Source organism: Maylandia zebra, linkage group LG22 (genome assembly GCF_041146795.1).
Source record: "Maylandia zebra isolate NMK-2024a linkage group LG22, Mzebra_GT3a, whole genome shotgun sequence".
NCBI classification, from domain to species: domain Eukaryota; kingdom Metazoa; phylum Chordata; class Actinopteri; order Cichliformes; family Cichlidae; genus Maylandia; species Maylandia zebra.
The window spans coordinates 5,756,350-5,779,684 of record NC_135187.1 but is presented as its reverse complement, the minus strand read 5'-3'; the positions used below and the strand labels follow the sequence as shown (position 1 = coordinate 5,779,684).

The 23,335-nt window shown below is 37.5% G+C and overlaps 1 protein-coding gene across 2 annotated transcripts in view; it reads left to right on the top strand.

Annotated features, from left to right (window-relative positions):
• The window catches only part of LOC101487650 (major histocompatibility complex class I-related protein 1), a 35,657-nt gene extending 13,394 nt beyond the window's left edge, over positions 1 to 22,263 (top strand). The window contains exons 1-7 of one of the 2 annotated variants that reach the window (XM_076878899.1): positions 2,901 to 2,961; positions 4,168 to 4,434; positions 20,484 to 20,762; positions 20,866 to 21,168; positions 21,473 to 21,580; positions 21,886 to 21,903; positions 22,195 to 22,263. In XM_076878899.1, coding sequence (XP_076735014.1) covers positions 2,901 to 2,961; positions 4,168 to 4,434; positions 20,484 to 20,762; positions 20,866 to 21,168; positions 21,473 to 21,580; positions 21,886 to 21,903; positions 22,195 to 22,241 — 1,083 coding nt within the window. In that variant the 3' untranslated portion in view covers positions 22,242 to 22,263. Of the gene's footprint in view, positions 1 to 2,900; positions 2,962 to 4,167; positions 4,435 to 20,483; positions 20,763 to 20,865; positions 21,169 to 21,472; positions 21,581 to 21,885; positions 21,904 to 22,194 lie in introns of those variants that run through there. The other variant, XM_076878900.1, reaches the window with a different exon arrangement.
• The last annotated feature ends 1,072 nt before the right edge of the window (positions 22,264 to 23,335 follow it).

The window sequence follows — 23,335 nt, the reverse complement described above, 5'->3', positions numbered from 1 at the left end:
TTAGCTGGAGCAGGAGCGTGCCGCTGAATGTGCTTAACACTGTGCTCATATATAAGAACATTCACATGCTGGCAAAACTGCCTGTCAGTCTGGGTCCTTGTTACAACAACACTGTTATAATAAAAACTACTTCTTGTTGAGTTGTTGCCTTGCACAAAGAACAGATTTATATGACCTCTCTAATCTATATTAACTGATCAAAGTGTGTTTAAGGTTCTGTATAATTAGTTAGTAAGGTTTGTTGTTCTTTTGCAAGGTTTAGGATTATCCTAAATTACATTTTCCTTGAGGTTGGCTTGGATAAGTGATGGATGAATGGAATTTTACTGCAGTCACAGAAATCCTCAGCAGAGAGGATGAAAGGAGTTCCACTGGATCACATTAGATAAATATAAAAAAAAGAGATGTATTTCATTTTACAGACTATGGGTAAGATTTACAAAGTGGAGCAAATTATTGTGATGCTGCAATCCCAGGATGATCTCCCAACAGTGTGCCATAATTTATTTGCAGCCAGTTAACTTCAGTAAAAACCAGCAAACCTGAGGAGGAGGCATGAGGTAGAGAGGGATGTAGGCCCTGTCCAAAATAAATTATTGTATACTCAGATTTAAAATCACAAATGTGGGTCTTTCTGAAAACAGCAAGATAAAGTCTCTGCCATGTGCATAAATGCGTTAATTGCTTTGTATTTTTAATAGCACACTGTTACTGTACATTATTCATTAAAGTCAATGTGTGTGCACTGCTAAGAAAAAGTTCCATTCAATTAATTTTTGCTCTGTTTCAGTTTAGTCCCAGTATTACTGAGATGCAAAAGATGGGGCTAACCTCTAAGCACGCAGCATGAAGACTGAAGAGTTTTAGGACAGGGACAAGTTTTTGCCACTGCAATAACAACTTTTAGTCATCCACGCAAAGTACACTTATTCTAATAAACAGCCCCTTAGCTGCTATCATAACCATAACAGGCATATAAAAGGATTTCTTTTGGTGTTTTTTTTTGTACAATTTGGAGTAAATTGTGTTCAGACTTTGTAATTTACTTTTGTGTAACTCACTGAAATATTACAAACAAACAACCTTTATTTGTCACATACGCAATCATACAGAGTACAGCATGTAGTGAAATGCTTGTGTCCGAGCTGCGGACAGGCTGCAGACATAGCCGCGCCATTCCAGGGCTTGGTTTTTAGCATGTGGGGTCTAGCCCGGACCCTTACTGGATGCTGGGTGGGAATTGAACTTGTGACTCCCGCTCCTCCTAAAAGTGAAACTCTTACAACCAGACATGCATAATCTAAAAAAGGCTTTGTGCTGCTGCAGACGTTAGTAAATCACGCCCTAAATGTTCCTCCTTTAAAATTCCAACCTTTGAAATGAAGAGATATTTTTATAGGCTGCTCCTTTTTATATAACCTTCATAAGACAAGGTTATATAAATGGGTAAGGGAACACTGGTGAAGTAAGATCACCAATCCATCTTCTTCACATTGTAGTTTCATCACGGTGGACATTTGGTGTCATGTGTCAACGTTTGGAGTCTCAGTGCACCCATCTTCTCTTTTATATGTATAAAACATGGATATCTTTGAAAATTAACCACAGATACTGATAGCATTTTTTTAGACCGTTGCTGTAGATTAGATATTTGCCTGTAGAGACTTTAATTATTTTTTTCCAGTTGTCTATGTGATACATGCATTTTTGAATTGAATCTTCTTAATTGACTAAACATGCACTGGCATCAGCACAAGTCCTCTACAAAACGTAAGCATATTTTTTAGCTATAGGGATGGTCATGCATCTAACAACAACAGTATGCTATGCCACTAACAAATGGACAGTGTAGAACACAGACACCCATTACCAAATAGCAGCAAAACATCTGAAGCATGCCAGCAACAGAATTCCGTCTGGAAATAAAATGTTATCAGTTTATTATTTTATTAGATGTTTTTGTGAGAATGAATTGCTTGAGTTCTTGCATGTGACTTGTGAGGTTCCACGACTTTGACCTTTGATTGCCTGTGCTGTGCTGTAATTCAAGCAACATGCATTTTTGATGGTTTTCTGGTTTGTCTTTAAGTTTATTTAGCAGTACAGGTAAAAGTTCATCTGACAGTGGATAGAATTTACTTCACTACATCATTTATCCTGCACCAATATTGCTTGTGGGTAAAAAAGAAGAAGGAAATAACTGAAAAGAAAACAACTTCTCAGAAGACAAAAACATTGCTCTTAAAACAAATTTATCTCTTAATTGTTCTCCAGATGCAGTCACTTTTTTGTGAGTTGTTTCACTAACAAAATCCAATCTGAACCAATAAAATCTGATAAACTTTTCAAAATGATATATTTGAACAGAACTTGCCTGAATCTCTTTTTTTGTATCTTTGGCTTTCACATTTTGTACTGTCACAACTATCACATCCGAGCCTGTCTTCTCTGTCTATGTTTATGATTACATCTACTGTGACAACTTGATAATGATGATTTAGGGGATGTGTAATGTTTAAGTTATAATAAATAGTGAAGTTACCAGTATGCTTATGTTTGGGTAATACGCAGATGCACCTGAATGATTATTTTTTCAGATGACTAAAAGAATCCATTTCACTGAGAAGGACCTCCATTATTTTTCCATAACTGTGTCTTTTCCCTGATATTAACTGAAAGCTAAATAGGTCTCCATTTTCTTAAGTAGGAGGAGCCACATCACAGTGGATGTAGACTTAGATGTTTGGGAAAAGCAGGGAGGCTGTTGAAAGCACATAACCTGTTTAATCTTTAATTTTTTCTGACTCAGAAAACTTTGGCACACACAAACAGGAAATGGAACTTGGACAAGTTACACAGTAGCTCTCTCAGTTGTTTTTCTTATGTTAACAAACAGAAAAATGCAAAAGAAGATGGAGAATGTGTTCATATTACTCCTCTGCTGTCATGCTGTGTTTCCAGGTAAGATCATATTTCAAGTATTTTTTATAAAGTTCTCCTTAACTTATAGCAGCTTAAATTGCAAGCGACTTTGACTTTTAGTTTCACTATGAGCTGTTGCAATTTCATTTAGTTATTCTCAAGTTCAGAGGAAAGATAAAAAGCCCCTGACATGTCAAATTATTTTCGAGGGACTGTATAGATAAAGCCTTTTTTATGGTATAGTTTATCACTGATTAAAATGCAAGTTTACTTACTTGGTTAGAGAGTTGTAGCTCTTTAAAATGTTTCAGCGGTTAGTGAATGATGAATATTCCATTGAATATTCTCATGTCCAAATCACCACATGTGAGCCTAAACAGGCAAAAATGTTAAAAACATTTAATTTTAATACAATTGAAATTAACAGCTGCAATTTGAGATCCCTCCCCACCTGGAATTTCTATTTATTGTAATATTTCAAAATAATCACAAATACATATTCTACTCAAAGCATATTTAAATGATCTTTTCTTTTAAAAAGTAAGTCTTCATTTAAATTCATTTTAATAATGTGATAAATATAATAAATAAAAAAATGTTTAGTTTCATTGATATTTTACAAAATAAATAAATAAATAAATAAAAATAGATGCATAGGCCAAAATGATATTAGCAATTCTAAGAGTTAATTTTAAATTTTCATTTACTTGTTGACCATTAATGCAATTTTACCTAGCAGCAACAGTTAGTATTTATATATCATAAATACTAAAAACCACATCAAACGGTTAGTATTTAATCCAGGGTGTAGTTTTCCAATGTTGCAGAGGCCACAGTTCATGTAAGTCTAAATATGTGTCACAGATATTTTTTAGTGATATATCCAGTTGCAGCCATGTAAACTCCAGTAACAGTGTTATGAGTTAAAGTGTTTTCAAGTTAATGCTAAACACGAAATAAGTTTGACTGATATGCTTGTCCTTCTTAAATGGTAAACGGTAAATGGTAAATGGCCTGTATTTGTATAGCGCTTTACTTAGTCCCTATGGACCCCAAAGCGCTTTACACTACATTCAGTCATCCTCCCATTCACACACACATTCACACAAATAATCATAACCCCACACAAAAATTTCCCTTTCTGTATGGACACCAAGTAAAAAAATATAACAAAAACATTCTTGATTATACTATTGACAGTCATACATGAAAATGACCTAATACAAAGTCCCATCAATTTTACAGTAAAACATTCCTTGAAGTATTTCTTCACTGAAACCACTGAAATCCAAAGCATCCCTGAGTTTGTGGCTGTTGCACTTGTCGATGAAGTTCAGATAGGTGACTGCAATAGCAGCGGAAGGGGACCAGAACTCAAAGCACACTGGATTAAAAATCTCTTAAAGGATGATCCTCAACACCTGGAGTGGTACATTTTTCAGTGTTTAGATAATCATCAGTTCTTCAAAGGTCACATTGAGAGGATAAAGCGACGTTTCAACCAAACTGAAGGTATGGATTTGTTTCATTTGACTGCTGATGATTGTTGAAATTATTATTATTCGTTTATTTTAAAATACAAGATTGATGTTGAATGGGTCAAGTGGGTGAATTTAGCAAAGGTGAAGAGTGGTGGGTGAGGTTCAGGAGGTAGAGCAAGTCATCTACTAATTGGAAGATTTGTGGTATGATCCCTGGCTGCTCTAGTGTAAATGCCAAATATCCTTGTGGAAGATACTAACCACAAGTTGGTCTCTGATGCATCCATTGCAGTGTGAAAGAGGCATGTTAAAGTGCTTTGAGTGCTCTATAATGGGCTATATAAAAACGAGAAAAAATTATTTGCGTATGGTGAACACCTACTTTAAGAAGAGGGAGGTACAGTACATAGGGTATTGTGTTAAATCAAGACGAGCAAACAACTGAACGGTGGAAGTTGAATAAAGAAGAATGTTGCATAGAATTCAAAGGTGAGACAGGCTGTGCGTAGTAAGGAAGAGTTACCAGATGACTGGGAAAGTACATCTGTATTGAGAGAAACTGCTAAGAAGGTGTTTGGTGTATTCTCTAGAAAGAGGAAAGAGGACAAGTAAACTTGGTGGTGGACTTAGAAAGTACAGGAAAGTATTTAAAGGAAGCAGTCACCAAAGAGAAAGTGGAATAGCCAGGGAGATGAAGACAGTAGACAGGAGTACTGGGAGGCTAGGTGTGTAGCAAAGAGAAAGAAAAGGCTTATAGCAAGTTGTATGTAAGGCTGGACACTAAGGAAGGAGGAAAAGACTTGTATTGATTGGCTAGTAGTAATGGGAATTGAATTTAGCGATTCTAATTCAATTGATATCACTTCTCAATTCTATTCTTTATTAATTCTCATTTGGTTCTCATTGGCTCCACTTTAAGAGTCACCACCATCACTATCAACCATATTACATTTGTGCAAATTAATTGCATGCTGTGTTGTCAAATGTTTTTGCATGTTGGAGGTATTTCCCCTCTTTGTTGTTATCATTGTTGCAGTTATTACTCAAAAAACTACTGATGACTGATTGAAAAATCAGAGCTTATGGAAGGGTGAAGGATTAAAGAACGGGGTACTCGGGAATGCTCCTCTGGGCCATATCCTTGCTAGTCAATGAGAAACCGGTGATGCCTCGATGTCAGCTGTCTACAATCTGGCTGACGGTGTAGGCCGGGTGATGGGCAAGTGATAGTGGGTTGGACAGAGGACATAATGGACTAGACTGAACAGGTTTGATTTCAGAGACATGGAATGTAGGATGAATTTGTAGAGATGGAGGCAACTTGAGTTTCACTGCAGAGGGGCTGATCACTGAGTCAGTCTCATACGGTCCAATGTAATGGGAGCAAGTTTATAAGTTAGAGATTTTAAAGGAATGTTTTTAGCAGAAAGCCATACCTTTTGAATAGTTACAAAGCTAGGAGTGGGAAGAGAGTGATATTATACCCCTTTCGTCAAACTGAGTGATTTATGACCCCCCTAATTGATTTATGACCCCTAATAAATTATTCATGAGCTCCGGAAGTAATTAAATTATTCATGAGCTCCGGAAGTAGGAAGTAATTAAGTAATAAAAATATGATATTCATAAAAATATGATATTCATAAAAATATGATATTCATAAAAATATAATTGATTATTTAGAAAGTTTCTTATATATCAAAAAATAGCATTCTTTTATTTCTTTAAGCAATTAAATTTTTTTTTTATTTTTTTATGCTCAAAAAACGCCATCTGGTGGCGGGTCAGTGTGTGTGTGTGCGCGCGCCCGCGCGCGCCCGAGGCTGTGTGTCTGGGCGCGCGGGGGCGCGCCCGTGTCTCCGGACCGTGCTCTCTCGGGCTCCGTGCTCATGTGTTTAAAAATGTATTAAACCATATTAAAATTGTTTAGTTAAACTTGTGCTTTTGTAACGTTCAGTATGGCCACAAACACATGCTGCATGCCTTGGGGGAAAACTTTATTTCGATTTATATGCATTTGTAGATTTAGAATAAAACTCATACTCAGAAAAAACTCGCGATCCCCTAACCCTAACCCTCCTTAGAAACATAAGCAGGGAAAACTCCTTAAAAAACCCTCCGCGTTTTTTCCAAAACCCTACAATAACTTGTTAGGGTATCCCCTCTATTCCCAAAACCTTATATTCCATAACAGGGGAAATCCTGAAAAAATCCTTAGTCTTTTTTCTCAAATTCAGCGCCCCGCGGCTCCCTTCATGCTCAGCCAAACAAAGCCAAAACTCCTTTTAAAAAATTCTCCGCGATTTCTCCAAAACCCTAGAATAACTTGTTAGCTACCCCTCTATTCCCAAAAAAAAAAAGCGCTATAATCCAAAAACATTGGGAAAGCTCCTTACTCTTTTTTCTTCAAAAACTTCCCTCTTACTAGCAAGCTCTAAAATTCAACCCACACTCTAAGTTCTACCTCGCTCTTAATCTCCGATCCACAACTTCTTGCAGAGCACAATTTTTTCCTGCTTGTTCGCTCCCCGCTCTGCTCCCGAATGCGCTGCTTACCTCGTTCGAAATTTGCGCCGGAGACCAACTCCCCCCCTTACTTCGCCCCGCTGCCAATCACATAACTATTGCACCGCTCCCTTCGCACCCCGGTTAGCCAATCCGCTCCAGGTCCGATTTTTATGATCTCCCGCTCAGGTTAAGACTACCCCCGAGCTCCCAGAAGACCCCTGCCTTCAGCCATATCAACAACTGGAACCGCTCAGACTGCTTGCGAGTTCGCATAGGGAGCGGCCGATTTCAACAGCAACTTGCGTCTCTTTCCTTATCCGCATATCATTCGGTAAGTGTTAATCTTCCTCTCTAACTACATTTTTGCATTTTCCTTTTTACCATTCTGTCAATCCTTTCATTTAAAAAAATAAATAAATATCACAATGGTTTGTAACAGGTACAATACACCATCCATCCATCCATTCGCCTCCACTTATCCTTTTCTCAGGCTCGCGCGGTGCGCTGGAGCCTATCCCACGTACAATACACTTTAAAATATATATAAGCTCCACTTTTAACTCCCGTAAAAGTTTATACATTACATGTCTACATCACCTATCATGGCCTCATCGGGTATCTCATATCATCTTGTTATTGTTATGTTATGCTCCTTTGATATTTTGCTAGTTTGCGTGTTTTAAAACTCTTTTTGTTTTTCTTTATATTTTTAGACCCAGATGTGTTAACCTGATCCCTGCGAAACACCAGCTCTGCGTGGATTTTGACCGCGAGTGACCGGATGTTGTTTCCGGCCTGAGGTTGCCTGAAATGCCTTGAGGCTCGTTTGAAAGATTGCGCCCGAGACCAACTCCGCCTCCAAGGCATGCCTACCTTTAGCTGCCACCAGTGAGATATCAGAGCCGGGCTCCACATATCCAATCAGGAGCACGAGCAAGACAGCTTTTGCAGACTCTCCAGAAATATACAAGTCCTTACCAACTGCTCTGCAACCCAGTGTTTCTGGTCCCCTCACTAACATCGCTTTTTGAGATATTTTTTATGAACCACCAAAAAAGCAATTTTACCCCACAGACTGGGTCTGAGGGCAGCAGCGGGGACAAATGATTGTAATGAAGCGACGGACATTTCATGGCTGGTCTTGCATAATCGTGAGTTATTATGTCATATGGTGATAAGTACATAGTTTTGCAAGAGGCATACAAGCACTGTGGAAAAAGTAATCATAAAACTGTTTTTGTGAACACCCTACGTTATGCTTTAAAAAATGTGATACATGTAATGTGATCATCAAAGAACATGATTTTTAAAAAAAAACAAACTTTTATTCTTATGCTTTTAAAGTATGTCAGATTATCTTAAAACACTTATTTGTATGTTATAATGTTTTTCTTACACCATGTGTAATTTTTATAGACACCTTATTCATTGTATCAATGTGTAATTATGTATCTTTGATAAATAAATAAAATATTTAATCTTGTATTTGTGTACTTTCTGGTGATTCAATAAAAAATTAGTCACATATCGCTCTGATAAACACAGATGGCTGAAAGAAATGTTTGATGGAACAAAGGAAACAAGTGTCTTGCTGCTAAACTTTTAAGTCACCGTGGTTTAAATGAGAAAGTCTGTATGTAAAACATGAAAAACTCCATATCAGTGATATCTACAAAGGTGTACTCATTTCTTTGTAATGGTACTTTACTGTTCCAATGAAACAAAAAGAAAATCTCATTTTTAAAGTACATTTTTCGGCCACCCTGACCTATTTTCAGGGGCAAGAATGTTGATGTTAGACTGTGTTTTAAATCAGGTTGTGATCTTAAACTAACTATCACAGCACTGATTTCAGTTGTAATGTCAATTAGAATCCCAATTTGGCTTTTCTCCAGTCAGTGTTATGGTGAAATTTAACTTGTTCTTTTGTGTAATTGCACATGGCCCAGCAAAGGACCCCTTAGTAAACTGTACAGCATAAGTTTTCAATTCACTTTTGTCAGAAAACTTCACAGTATGAGAAGTTACAGCACAGTTTCTCCAAACGTGTGGTTCTTTTTCAGCCAGCGTGCTTTTAGAGCATCTACATTAGCTCATGTAGTAAAAGTACAATCAGTAAGTGTACTTTAACATTTGAGATTCCGAGTCACTCTTGCTTAGATCATGTGAACTATATCATGAACCTTTTTTTGTATAATGCATCAAACGTGTTCAAATCAGTTTATTTTCAATTTATTTTAACTAATCTAGAGACAAGCAACTCCTTTTTAGCTTCTGTTATGTATTTACCTCTCACACCTTAATCTAGATGTTAGTGTTCTCAGAGTTAACATGTCTCATGTTGCCATGTTGTATTTCTAATACCCAGCCTCAGTGTTCGCCCTGTTGACCCTCAAATCCAAACACCAATGATCTAGATATTCACAAAATTCATAAGGAGATTCTTAAGGTCTTAAGTTTTGTTGTTTTTATGTTTTACAAAAAAAAACTTCACATTTTTTATATTTTTAAACGAAAGTGACATGCAAGGATATTTTTCTTTAGTGATGTTGCTTCAGCAATCTCAAATACTAATTATTCTGGGAATTTTTATGGTCAAACTATGTGATTTTCCAAATGTGTGTGTGTGGAGTAAAATGACCTTGTTCTTATGATGTTGTCACCGTGAATCATTTAGGATTAACAACACAAATTGTATCGATAGCAGAAACAGTCTTATAACTTATAATTCTCACACGTTACCGCCAGTTCTACAAACGCAGTCTTCTTCAGCTCTGTTTATGTAGCTTTTATGAAACTGATTTTCCATAGTACAAGTAGAATTTAATTTTTCTTTGCTCTCCAGTATAAATGCAATAATTTGCAGGCTTTTTACTGAAACTCTCACAATGCAACACTCAATGCTCAGAGCTTCATATATCAACAGCTCTGAAAATATCTTCTTTTTTAAAGTAATGTAGGACAGGATCTCTCACTCTCTGTGTCTCAAAAAAACCCCAACTAAACTGGCAATCACCACTAAACAAATGAAAGTAGTTTATGGCTTTTTTATCAGCTGCATTTCTTTCATTTATGTATTGATCCCATTGTTTATTGGTAATGCTTTTAGGTCACTGTTTTAGCATGTCTGCCTCACACTCCATTTAAACAGTTTAACAGATAGTGGGGTCTGGTAAGGAAGTTGGGGGGAAGCAGACAACTCCACAGGAAGAGTCTTTTTGTCTTTTCTCCACTGTAAAAGATAGCAAGGCAGTGTGAAACTTTCTTTGCGGGAAAGACAAAACTGAGAGCCATGCTAGGCTCAGTGAGAGACTCTGCTCACCCTCTGCCCCAGCGATGGCAGTCCCTCACCAAGCTTGATTTCTGTTCTTTGTCTTGATTAAAGAATGTTAGCTACCGCTCATCGCTTGTCTGCAGGCTTTATTAAACGGAAAACTTCCACAACAACCTCTAAACAGTGGTTTATGGCTTTTTGTCACCTGCAACACCATGTAACACTTGGATGTTAGATTCTTTTACCAGTCAGTGTTGTTAGCCCCTACCCCCAGGCTCCAGGTGTCTGAGCTCTAACCCTGGCTGCCAAATGTCCCCCTGAGGCCTTTGTGCCTTTTACCACCAGACTAAGTTTGTAGTCCTATCTACTAATATTATTTTATTTTTTTATTATAGCACAAGTTTCAGTTAGGTTACTACTTTGACTTCCTCAATTTGAGCACATTTCTGACCCGATACTTTATCAAGCTTTTACTCGAGTGTTTTTGACACTAGCAGCTGTACTTCTACTTAAGTGAAAATTGCCTGCAATTTTGCCACCTCAGTTGCCACTTTTCTGGAGTTTGTACACTTTTTATATTGAAACGTTCAACGTTTTACGTGTTATCCTTGATCACAGTTCTAAACAAGTTAACTTTCTTCACTTCAAAGTAACCCAAAAAAGAAACTATATGTCCAGTTCTCTTTACTCCAAACCTGGTTTAAGGCTATGCTGTTGTTGTGATATGGCCATACAAATAATATTAAGTTTAATTAATCTTTTAAAAAAATGGCTGCTTCATGGCTACCTGTTCAGAGAATTTGCAGACTTTTATGGAAACTGTCACAATGTAACACTCTCACTGTCAAAACAGGGTTGATCCATGTTTCTATGAACACTGATTAATATATCAACAGCTCTGAAAATCCTTTTTTTTTTTTTTTAAGTAAAGCAGAACAGGATCTCTGTATCTCTAAAAATCCCAACAAAACTGGCAATCACCTCTAAACAAATGGAAGTAGTTTATGGATCTTTATCACCTGCAACACCATGTAACACCTAGATGTTAGACTCTTTTACCATCACATTTGCAAGGGTTTATGTGTTATCCTTGATCACAGTTCTAAATAAGTTAACTTTCTTGACATAAAAGTAGCCCAAAGAAGACAAATATATGTCCAGTTCTTTTTTACTCCAAACCTACTGATCGGAAAACATTATGTGATGCTGGAAGTTTTCATCCTATCCATCTGCAAAACAAGTTTACCTGTAAGCCAACACATTAGACGTAAGCAAATTTGTGAAATTCCTGAACAATGTGCTTTGTGGAGTAGCAGTAGTACTAGAACTAGTACTAGTAGTCCTAGTATTCTGCAGCAACCAGGCTTCAAGAGTGATCACTCTTCTGGCTTTCAAATGGTGAAAACATGTCACAGTCTTAACCGCAAATCAGAAATGTTGGTAAATTTAAAAAGGAATTTAAACGTCAGCTTTGACATAGACACAGACTTTATTAATGCCACACTCAGGAAATTCACATGTTACACATGATTTAGCTCACCTGCTAAATCCCCAGAGCAATAACCACATCAGCATCATTAGCCTGAGTGTTGATCCTCCAGGTGAGTGAGTGGAGTTGAGTGTGTGTGTGTGTGTGTGTGTGTGTGTGTGTGTGTGTGTGTGTGTGTGTGTGTGTGTGTGTGTGATATCAGAGGTGAAGCTGCTTTCTGCAAAGTCTCATCAACAACCAGGAAGAGTCTAAAAGCACTAAATATGAAACAGACCATTTACCATACCCAACACTGAGCTCCTGCACAGTCAGATGGAGTGAAACATAATGTCCCAGTGGTGTTCTGTTGGATTTAGCAGGTGAGCGTTGTTGCCAGTCAAAACCTTTTTGGAAACTCTTTACAAGAATCAATGTAATTATTTGTTTTACTTGAATCAAATGTATTGGTTTATATACCTGAAATAAAACTTTTTTTTGGAAACCCGTTACATCAAATAAAACTTTCTTGGAAAAGCATTGCAAGAATCAATCGAGTTATTTGTTTTACCCCATTCAAATCTATTGGTTTCATTACATCAAATTAAATAATTTTGGAAACCCTGTACATGAAGTAAAAGGTTTTTGATCTTGTAAGTTCTGGCTTTAATATTTTCAGCTGATAAAGTGAACTTCATACAAACTCTGTGTTAGAAAAAGGGGATAGTTTACTACATGCTATAAAAACACAATCCTTAATCTTTTATTTTGCAACTTTATCTTTCTGTTCTGGTTTTTAGAGTGATTGTTTTATTGACTCGTACTTTGGGAATCACCCTGTTGTGAGAAAAGGATAAGCTGGGAGAGAATACAGCATTATACAAGCAGAGTGTTTTAGCTGTATCCGTAGATCTAAGACATAAACCTGTTGTTAAAAAAAGAATAGTTAACTGAAGTGCAGATTTAATTTTAAATTATTTCACGAACTGTCCAGGAATTACAGAGAGCTTTATACTGATATGGTAAAATTCTCTGAGTGTATTGGTTGTATATGACAAGTATTTGTAAATCATTAGTAGTTACTCTTGCATAGGTGTTTTGCTTGTTTTAAATTTGTGCACTATTTATTTTTATTTTTTGTATTTTGTAATGAATCTCTAATTCACTTTTTCTTGTTGGCCTTGTTGTGTGTACCTCACAAGTCAAATTATACATTGTGATGGAGCAGTCACAATACACCTGCACGAGACACAGTTTGATTTTTCTAACAAAAAGTTTTATTTCAGGTATATAAACCATTACATTTGATTCAAGTAAAACAAATAATTACATTGATTCTTGTAAAGTTTTTCCAAGAAAGTTTTATTTGATGTAACGGGTTTCCAAAATTATTTAATTTGATGTAATGAAACCAATAGATTTGAATGGGGTAAAACAAATAACTCGATTGATTCTTGCAATGCTTTTCCAAGAAAGTTTTATTTGATGTAACGGGTTTCCAAAAAAAAGTTTTATTTCAGGTATATAAACCAATACATTTGATTCAAGTAAAACAAATAATTACATTGATTCTTGTAAAGAGTTTCCAAAAAGGTTTTGACTGGCAACAACGCTCACCTGCTAAATCCAACAGAACACCACTGGGACATTATGTTTCACTCCATCTGACTGTGCAGGAGCTCAGTGTTGGGTATGGTAAATGGTCTGTTTCATATTTAGTGCTTTTAGACTCTTCCTGGTTGTTGATGAGACTTTGCAGAAAGCAGCTTCACCTCTGATATCACACACACACACACACACACACACACACACACACACACACACACACACACACACACACTCAACTCCACTCACTCACCTGGAGGATCAACACTCAGGCTAATGATGCTGATGTGGTTATTGCTCTGGGGATTTAGCAGGTGAGCTAAATCATGTGTAACATGTGAATTTCCTGAGTGTGGCATTAATAAAGTCTGTGTCTATGTCAAAGCTGACGTTTAAATTCCTTTTTAAATTTACCAACATTTCTGATTTGCGGTTAAGACTGTGACATGTTTTCACCATTTGAAAGCCAGAAGAGTGATCACTCTTGAAGCCTGGTTGCTGCAGAATACTAGGACTACTAGTACTAGTTCTAGTACTACTGCTACTCCACAAAGCACATTGTTCAGGAATTTCACAAATTTGCTTACGTCTAATGTGTTGGCTTACAGGTAAACTTGTTTTGCAGATGGATAGGATGAAAACTTCCAGCATCACATAATGTTTTCCGATCAGTAGGTTTGGAGTAAAAAAGAACTGGACATATATTTGTCTTCTTTGGGCTACTTTTATGTCAAGAAAGTTAACTTATTTAGAACTGTGATCAAGGATAACACATAAACCCTTGCAAATGTGATGGTAAAAGAGTCTAACATCTAGGTGTTACATGGTGTTGCAGGTGATAAAGATCCATAAACTACTTCCATTTGTTTAGAGGTGATTGCCAGTTTTGTTGGGATTTTTAGAGATACAGAGATCCTGTTCTGCTTTACTTAAAAAAAAAAAAAAAGGATTTTCAGAGCTGTTGATATATTAATCAGTGTTCATAGAAACATGGATCAACCCTGTTTTGACAGTGAGAGTGTTACATTGTGACAGTTTCCATAAAAGTCTGCAAATTCTCTGAACAGGTAGCCATGAAGCAGCCATTTTTTTAAAAGATTAATTAAACTTAATATTATTTGTATGGCCATATCACAACAACAGCATAGCCTTAAACCAGGTTTGGAGTAAAGAGAACTGGACATATAGTTTCTTTTTTGGGTTACTTTGAAGTGAAGAAAGTTAACTTGTTTAGAACTGTGATCAAGGATAACACGTAAAACGTTGAACGTTTCAATATAAAAAGTGTACAAACTCCAGAAAAGTGGCAACTGAGGTGGCAAAATTGCAGGCAATTTTCACTTAAGTAGAAGTACAGCTGCTAGTGTCAAAAACACTCGAGTAAAAGCTTGATAAAGTATCGGGTCAGAAATGTGCTCAAATTGAGGAAGTCAAAGTAGTAACCTAACTGAAACTTGTGCTATAATAAAAAAATAAAATAATATTAGTAGATAGGACTACAAACTTAGTCTGGTGGTAAAAGGCACAAAGGCCTCAGGGGGACATTTGGCAGCCAGGGTTAGAGCTCAGACACCTGGAGCCTGGGGGTAGGGGCTAACAACACTGACTGGTAAAAGAATCTAACATCCAAGTGTTACATGGTGTTGCAGGTGACAAAAAGCCATAAACCACTGTTTAGAGGTTGTTGTGGAAGTTTTCCGTTTAATAAAGCCTGCAGACAAGCGATGAGCGGTAGCTAACATTCTTTAATCAAGACAAAGAACAGAAATCAAGCTTGGTGAGGGACTGCCATCGCTGGGGCAGAGGGTGAGCAGAGTCTCTCACTGAGCCTAGCATGGCTCTCAGTTTTGTCTTTCCCGCAAAGAAAGTTTCACACTGCCTTGCTATCTTTTACAGTGGAGAAAAGACAAAAAGACTCTTCCTGTGGAGTTGTCTGCTTCCCCCCAACTTCCTTACCAGACCCCACTATCTGTTAAACTGTTTAAATGGAGTGTGAGGCAGACATGCTAAAACAGTGACCTAAAAGCATTACCAATAAACAATGGGATCAATACATAAATGAAAGAAATGCAGCTGATAAAAAAGCCATAAACTACTTTCATTTGTTTAGTGGTGATTGCCAGTTTAGTTGGGGTTTTTTTGAGACACAGAGAGTGAGAGATCCTGTCCTACATTACTTTAAAAAAGAAGATATTTTCAGAGCTGTTGATATATGAAGCTCTGAGCATTGAGTGTTGCATTGTGAGAGTTTCAGTAAAAAGCCTGCAAATTATTGCATTTATACTGGAGAGCAAAGAAAAATTAAATTCTACTTGTACTATGGAAAATCAGTTTCATAAAAGCTACATAAACAGAGCTGAAGAAGACTGCGTTTGTAGAACTGGCGGTAACGTGTGAGAATTATAAGTTATAAGACTGTTTCTGCTATCGATACAATTTGTGTTGTTAATCCTAAATGATTCACGGTGACAACATCATAAGAACAAGGTCATTTTACTCCACACACACACATTTGGAAAATCACATAGTTTGACCATAAAAATTCCCAGAATAATTAGTATTTGAGATTGCTGAAGCAACATCACTAAAGAAAAATATCCTTGCATGTCACTTTCGTTTAAAAATATAAAAAATGTGAAGTTTTTTTTTGTAAAACATAAAAACAACAAAACTTAAGACCTTAAGAATCTCCTTATGAATTTTGTGAATATCTAGATCATTGGTGTTTGGATTTGAGGGTCAACAGGGCGAACACTGAGGCTGGGTATTAGAAATACAACATGGCAACATGAGACATGTTAACTCTGAGAACACTAACATCTAGATTAAGGTGTGAGAGGTAAATACATAACAGAAGCTAAAAAGGAGTTGCTTGTCTCTAGATTAGTTAAAATAAATTGAAAATAAACTGATTTGAACACGTTTGATGCATTATACAAAAAAAGGTTCATGATATAGTTCACATGATCTAAGCAAGAGTGACTCGGAATCTCAAATGTTAAAGTACACTTACTGATTGTACTTTTACTACATGAGCTAATGTAGATGCTCTAAAAGCACGCTGGCTGAAAAAGAACCACACGTTTGGAGAAACTGTGCTGTAACTTCTCATACTGTGAAGTTTTCTGACAAAAGTGAATTGAAAACTTATGCTGTACAGTTTACTAAGGGGTCCTTTGCTGGGCCATGTGCAATTACACAAAAGAACAAGTTAAATTTCACCATAACACTGACTGGAGAAAAGCCAAATTGGGATTCTAATTGACATTACAACTGAAATCAGTGCTGTGATAGTTAGTTTAAGATCACAACCTGATTTAAAACACAGTCTAACATCAACATTCTTGCCCCTGAAAATAGGTCAGGGTGGCCGAAAAATGTACTTTAAAAATGAGATTTTCTTTTTGTTTCATTGGAACAGTAAAGTACCATTACAAAGAAATGAGTACACCTTTGTAGATATCACTGATATGGAGTTTTTCATGTTTTACATACAGACTTTCTCATTTAAACCACGGTGACTTAAAAGTTTAGCAGCAAGACACTTGTTTCCTTTGTTCCATCAAACATTTCTTTCAGCCATCTGTGTTTATCAGAGCGATATGTGACTAATTTTTTATTGAATCACCAGAAAGTACACAAATACAAGATTAAATATTTTATTTATTTATCAAAGATACATAATTACACATTGATACAATGAATAAGGTGTCTATAAAAATTACACATGGTGTAAGAAAAACATTATAACATACAAATAAGTGTTTTAAGATAATCTGACATACTTTAAAAGCATAAGAATAAAAGTTTGTTTTTTTTAAAAAATCATGTTCTTTGATGATCACATTACATGTATCACATTTTTTAAAGCATAACGTAGGGTGTTCACAAAAACAGTTTTATGATTACTTTTTCCACAGTGCTTGTATGCCTCTTGCAAAACTATGTACTTATCACCATATGACATAATAACTCACGATTATGCAAGACCAGCCATGAAATGTCCGTCGCTTCATTACAATCATTTGTCCCCGCTGCTGCCCTCAGACCCAGTCTGTGGGGTAAAATTGCTTTTTTGGTGGTTCATAAAAAATATCTCAAAAAGCGATGTTAGTGAGGGGACCAGAAACACTGGGTTGCAGAGCAGTTGGTAAGGACTTGTATATTTCTGGAGAGTCTGCAAAAGCTGTCTTGCTCGTGCTCCTGATTGGATATGTGGAGCCCGGCTCTGATATCTCACTGGTGGCAGCTAAAGGTAGGCATGCCTTGGAGGCGGAGTTGGTCTCGGGCGCAATCTTTCAAACGAGCCTCAAGGCATTTCAGGCAACCTCAGGCCGGAAACAACATCCGGTCACTCGCGGTCAAAATCCACGCAGAGCTGGTGTTTCGCAGGGATCAGGTTAACACATCTGGGTCTAAAAATATAAAGAAAAACAAAAAGAGTTTTAAAACACGCAAACTAGCAAAATATCAAAGGAGCATAACATAACAATAACAAGATGATATGAGATACCCGATGAGGCCATGATAGGTGATGTAGACATGTAATGTATAAACTTTTACGGGAGTTAAAAGTGGAGCTTATATATATTTTAAAGTGTATTGTACGTGGGATAGGCTCCAGCGCACCGCGCGAGCCTGAGAAAAGGATAAGTGGAGGCGAATGGATGGATGGATGGTGTATTGTACCTGTTACAAACCATTGTGATATTTATTTATTTTTTTAAATGAAAGGATTGACAGAATGGTAAAAAGGAAAATGCAAAAATGTAGTTAGAGAGGAAGATTAACACTTACCGAATGATATGCGGATAAGGAAAGAGACGCAAGTTGCTGTTGAAATCGGCCGCTCCCTATGCGAACTCGCAAGCAGTCTGAGCGGTTCCAGTTGTTGATATGGCTGAAGGCAGGGGTCTTCTGGGAGCTCGGGGGTAGTCTTAACCTGAGCGGGAGATCATAAAAATCGGACCTGGAGCGGATTGGCTAACCGGGGTGCGAAGGGAGCGGTGCAATAGTTATGTGATTGGCAGCGGGGCGAAGTAAGGGGGGGAGTTGGTCTCCGGCGCAAATTTCGAACGAGGTAAGCAGCGCATTCGGGAGCAGAGCGGGGAGCGAACAAGCAGGAAAAAATTGTGCTCTGCAAGAAGTTGTGGATCGGAGATTAAGAGCGAGGTAGAACTTAGAGTGTGGGTTGAATTTTAGAGCTTGCTAGTAAGAGGGAAGTTTTTGAAGAAAAAAGAGTAAGGAGCTTTCCCAATGTTTTTGGATTATAGCGCTTTTTTTTTTTGGGAATAGAGGGGTAGCTAACAAGTTATTCTAGGGTTTTGGAGAAATCGCGGAGAATTTTTTAAAAGGAGTTTTGGCTTTGTTTGGCTGAGCATGAAGGGAGCCGCGGGGCGCTGAATTTGAGAAAAAAGACTAAGGATTTTTTCAGGATTTCCCCTGTTATGGAATATAAGGTTTTGGGAATAGAGGGGATACCCTAACAAGTTATTGTAGGGTTTTGGAAAAAACGCGGAGGGTTTTTTAAGGAGTTTTCCCTGCTTATGTTTCTAAGGAGGGTTAGGGTTAGGGGATCGCGAGTTTTTTCTGAGTATGAGTTTTATTCTAAATCTACAAATGCATATAAATCGAAATAAAGTTTTCCCCCAAGGCATGCAGCATGTGTTTGTGGCCATACTGAACGTTACAAAAGCACAAGTTTAACTAAACAATTTTAATATGGTTTAATACATTTTTAAACACATGAGCACGGAGCCCGAGAGAGCACGGTCCGGAGACACGGGCGCGCCCCCGCGCGCCCAGACACACAGCCTCGGGCGCGCGCGGGCGCGCGCACACACACACACTGACCCGCCACCAGATGGCGTTTTTTGAGCATAAAAAAATAAAAAAAAAATTTAATTGCTTAAAGAAATAAAAGAATGCTATTTTTTGATATATAAGAAACTTTCTAAATAATCAATTATATTTTTATGAATATCATATTTTTATGAATATCATATTTTTATGAATATCATATTTTTATTACTTAATTACTTCCTACTTCCGGAGCTCATGAATAATTTAATTACTTCCGGAGCTCATGAATAATTTATTAGGGGTCATAAATCAATTAGGGGGGTCATAAATCACTCAGTTTGACGAAAGGGGTATAATATCACTCTCTGTGGGAGTCCTGTGGGAATCGGCATACACCTTAATTTGTTTAGTGGTTGTGAGCAAAGCCTCTCTGGTCTGAGTCCAGATCTACTGGCTCTATTGTAGGTATACAGAGGGCATGGTCATGATCTTTCTCTATTGCATACAGCTGCTTTTATTTCTGGCAAAGATGGAACAAGCTGCCACATAGTCCTTGACGTCTTTCTCCAGAGTATCCCACTAGAAGTAAGGTCTGAGGAGTGAGAGGTTTCTATCAAACCATGGTGACAGGGAAACTGGGTGGTGTGAGCCTAGTGGATCACAGCAGAGTGTCACATAGCAACGGTTGGGGGTACTGGAACTCAAATCAGGCTCATCTCGCAGAGCCTTTCTAATGGTCTCCAAATCCCACGTTAGGAACCCCACCGTGAACAGGGTAAGGCTGGCTGATGTCAGAGAACTGATGTGAGAGGGTGTCCTGTTTGAAATTCCTTGAACCTATGAGATGTTGTAATAGAAACAGTTGCACCACTATTTTCCTTCTCAGGAACACAAACTGAAATCAGCTGATTGTAGCGCAAGTGCAAGTGGAACAGATAAGCAGGATCGATAGGAACTGGACTATTGGGGACTAGTTCGTCCTTATCAGCTAGGCAGAGAGATTCAGCTGGAAATGATGTGCAGCAGGTTAGGATGATCAACGATAGAAATTAAAATATACTAAAGAGAGAAGAGAATATGTTAGGAAGGTGGAAGGAGTACTTTGGGGATGAATGAAGAAAATGTGAGAGAGAGAGAAGTTGACACATGGAAGACAGTGAATCATAAAGTGCAGAGGATTAGTTACAAACAAACTAACTAACTAACAAAACAGTTTAGCAGGATCAATAGGCAAACAGGTTGACTAGTAGCCAGAAGCCAGAGGGAAAAAAATAAGAATCTTCAACGCTGATAGACTGATTTTTGTACCAGTTGCAGGTGTAGAGCCTTTGATTTTGTGTTTGCATTGTTTCTTCATTGATTAGGTGTGATATCTGCTTGTTTCTCACTTGTTTATTGCAATTAATGTTGCTGTCTCTATTTTCAGGTGTTCATATTTTGCAAAGAATGAATGGCTGTGAATGGGATGATGAGACTGGAGAAATTAATGGGTTTAATCAGTATGGTTATGATGGAGAAGACTTTCTAGCTTTTGACCTGCAGACAGTGACATGGATTGCTCCAAAACCACAGGCTGTCATCACCAAAATGAGATGGAATACTGAAAAAACTCGATTGGAATACAATAAAAACTTTTTCACCTCTAAATGCCCTGATTTACTAAAGAAATATGTGCACTATGGGAGGAACTTTCTGCAGACAGCAGGTAGAATTATAGAATCTCATCTAGTAAAAAAGAGAATTCATATTGCCTTCTTGTATTAATTTTTTAAATTTACAGTAAATTTCAAAAACCTGTCTCTCTGCAGTTCTTCCCTCAGTGTCTCTCCTCCAGAAGACTCCCTCCTCTCCAGTCAGCTGCCACGCTACAGGTTTCTATCCTGACAGAGCCTTGATGTTCTGGAGGAAAGATGGAGAGGAGATCCATGAAGGTGTTGATCCTGGCGAGATCCTCCCGAACAATGACGGGACCTTCCAGATGAGTGTTGATCTGAAACTTTTATCACTTACACTTGAAGAGTGGCAGAGGTATGACTGTGTGTTTCAGCTCTCTGGAGTTAGTAGCGACATTATCACCAAACTGGACAAAACAGTGATCAGGACCAACCGGGGTAAGACTGAAACCTGCAGGGATTTTGAAAATATCATTTGGTTTTCTTGAGCTTTCAAATTATCACACTTGGCTTACTCCAACTGTGACAAGTAATAAATATTAACATGCAATATAAGTCATGGCTAAAACTGGGATCAGAGTAAATGTAATGGAGCAGCAGTAGTGGTGTGTTGCTGTTTCACTCAGACACTCATTAACTATCAGGTCCTTTCTTTTTCATTTTTAACTCATTCTTTAATACCTGAACACATTTTTTCTGTACTATTGACATATGTCAAGTGTTGAAATATTTTGTTCAGCAGAGAAGCCCACTGACATGGTGATCTTCATCAGTGCTGCAATGGTTGTTCTAGTTTTCATCCTCATCCTCATCGCAGCTGTGGTATCTGTAGCTTACAAAAAGAAGAAAGGTGAGAAATCTAAATGGGAGAAATATTTATTTTTATTTTTTGAATTCGTGAATCCATACTGTCACATGAGTTTGGTTACAAATGGCCAAAATCTAAAATGAGAGTATGAGTTTTAGAGCCATAGGACCATGACAGTATAATAGTGATGTGAGAGCAAACCAATCAAATTAATAGAAATTGAAATGGGCTTCTTCATTCTGAACAGGAAAGAGGAACACAAAAATCAATAGATGACGGAGGCACACAAAATGTATGTGAAATGAAAAAACTCTAACAACTGATAAAAGTTTTTTTGTTTATTTCAGCTGAATATTCTCCGCCCAGTAAGTAAAACCTGCTTGTATTATATATGTAATTTGTGAGATGTGATGTGTCATTAAAGATATTAAAGGATTACATTTTAAGACATGCACAGATTTATGCAAAAGCAAAACCTTTTTGCCAGTGCAGATCATCTTTGTTATTTATACTCTTGCTTGCTTGACCATAACTAATCGTCTCTCTGTTGAACTGGGGAGCAGGGGCACGTTTGCAAACAGAAACCACCAGTCACTGCATATTACACCTTTGAAAAGTTTTGAAAATATCCAGATTGTATGTTTTTGATCTTACAGTGCCTGATAATGGTTCTGAGCAGGCTGAGAGACTAAATCAAATGTGACTGGCCTGCAAGCAGTTCTGCTCTCCACTCTCTGTATGGCTTTCCTCTGGATGCTTCATCAGCTTCTACAGTTCAAAGACTTACATTAAAAACTCTAGTCATGTTTTACTCATTACAATTACCGAGAGCATTTTAAAGACCACTGTTGAACAGGTTGCTACACCTGCTGTAGATTAGTGCACAATTAGATATTCGTATGTAGACGGAAATTTTTTTCCAGCTGTCTGTGTTTAGACGTATTTGATTTTTTAATCTGCTTCACTGTACACATGCACTAGAATCATCACTCTTCTATAAAACAAGTATTAAATTTAATGTATGTTATGCAATGACAGTTTGGTTGTTAGGCATAAAACAAACATGTTTTACCATTGAAAGATTGTCAGTGAACAAAATAAAAAAATAACAAGAAAACATCTGAAGCATGCCTGGAGCAAAATCTGTGTGTTACTTGCTTATGTGTTGTTTTGTTAATGAATGGTAAATTATTTGATTTTGTGCTGGTTGCTTTATTGCTGCAAGTTATGGTCATTTATATCAAATATATATCTGCTTTAGTGATCAATATAATTTCAGAAGGTGAAATACTTTCACCAGTTTCAGTCTGTATTTCGTTCAGCTTACTGAAACATAAAGTTGAACATAGTTGAGAGGAGTCATATCAAGTACATCTAATGTATACTGATAACTCTTTTATGTTCTTATACTGCCCAGTGTCCTCAAAATATGCTGTGCACTAACTTTACAAATAATATACTTTAATAAATGTTATGAGACAAAAATGGTAAATGGTAAATGGCCTGTATTTATATAGCGCTTTACTAGTCCCTAAGGACCCCAAAGCGCTTTACATATCCAGTCATCCACCCATTCACACACACATTCACACACTGGTGATGGCAAGCTACATTGTAGCCACAGCCACCCTGGGGCACACTGACAGAGGCGAGGCTGCCGGACACTGGCGCCACTGGGCCCTCTGACCACCACCAGTAGGCAACGGGTGAAGTGTCTTGCCCAAGGACACAACGACCGAGACTGTCCAAGCCAGGGCTCGAACCGGCAACCTTCCGATTACAAGGCGAACTCCCAAC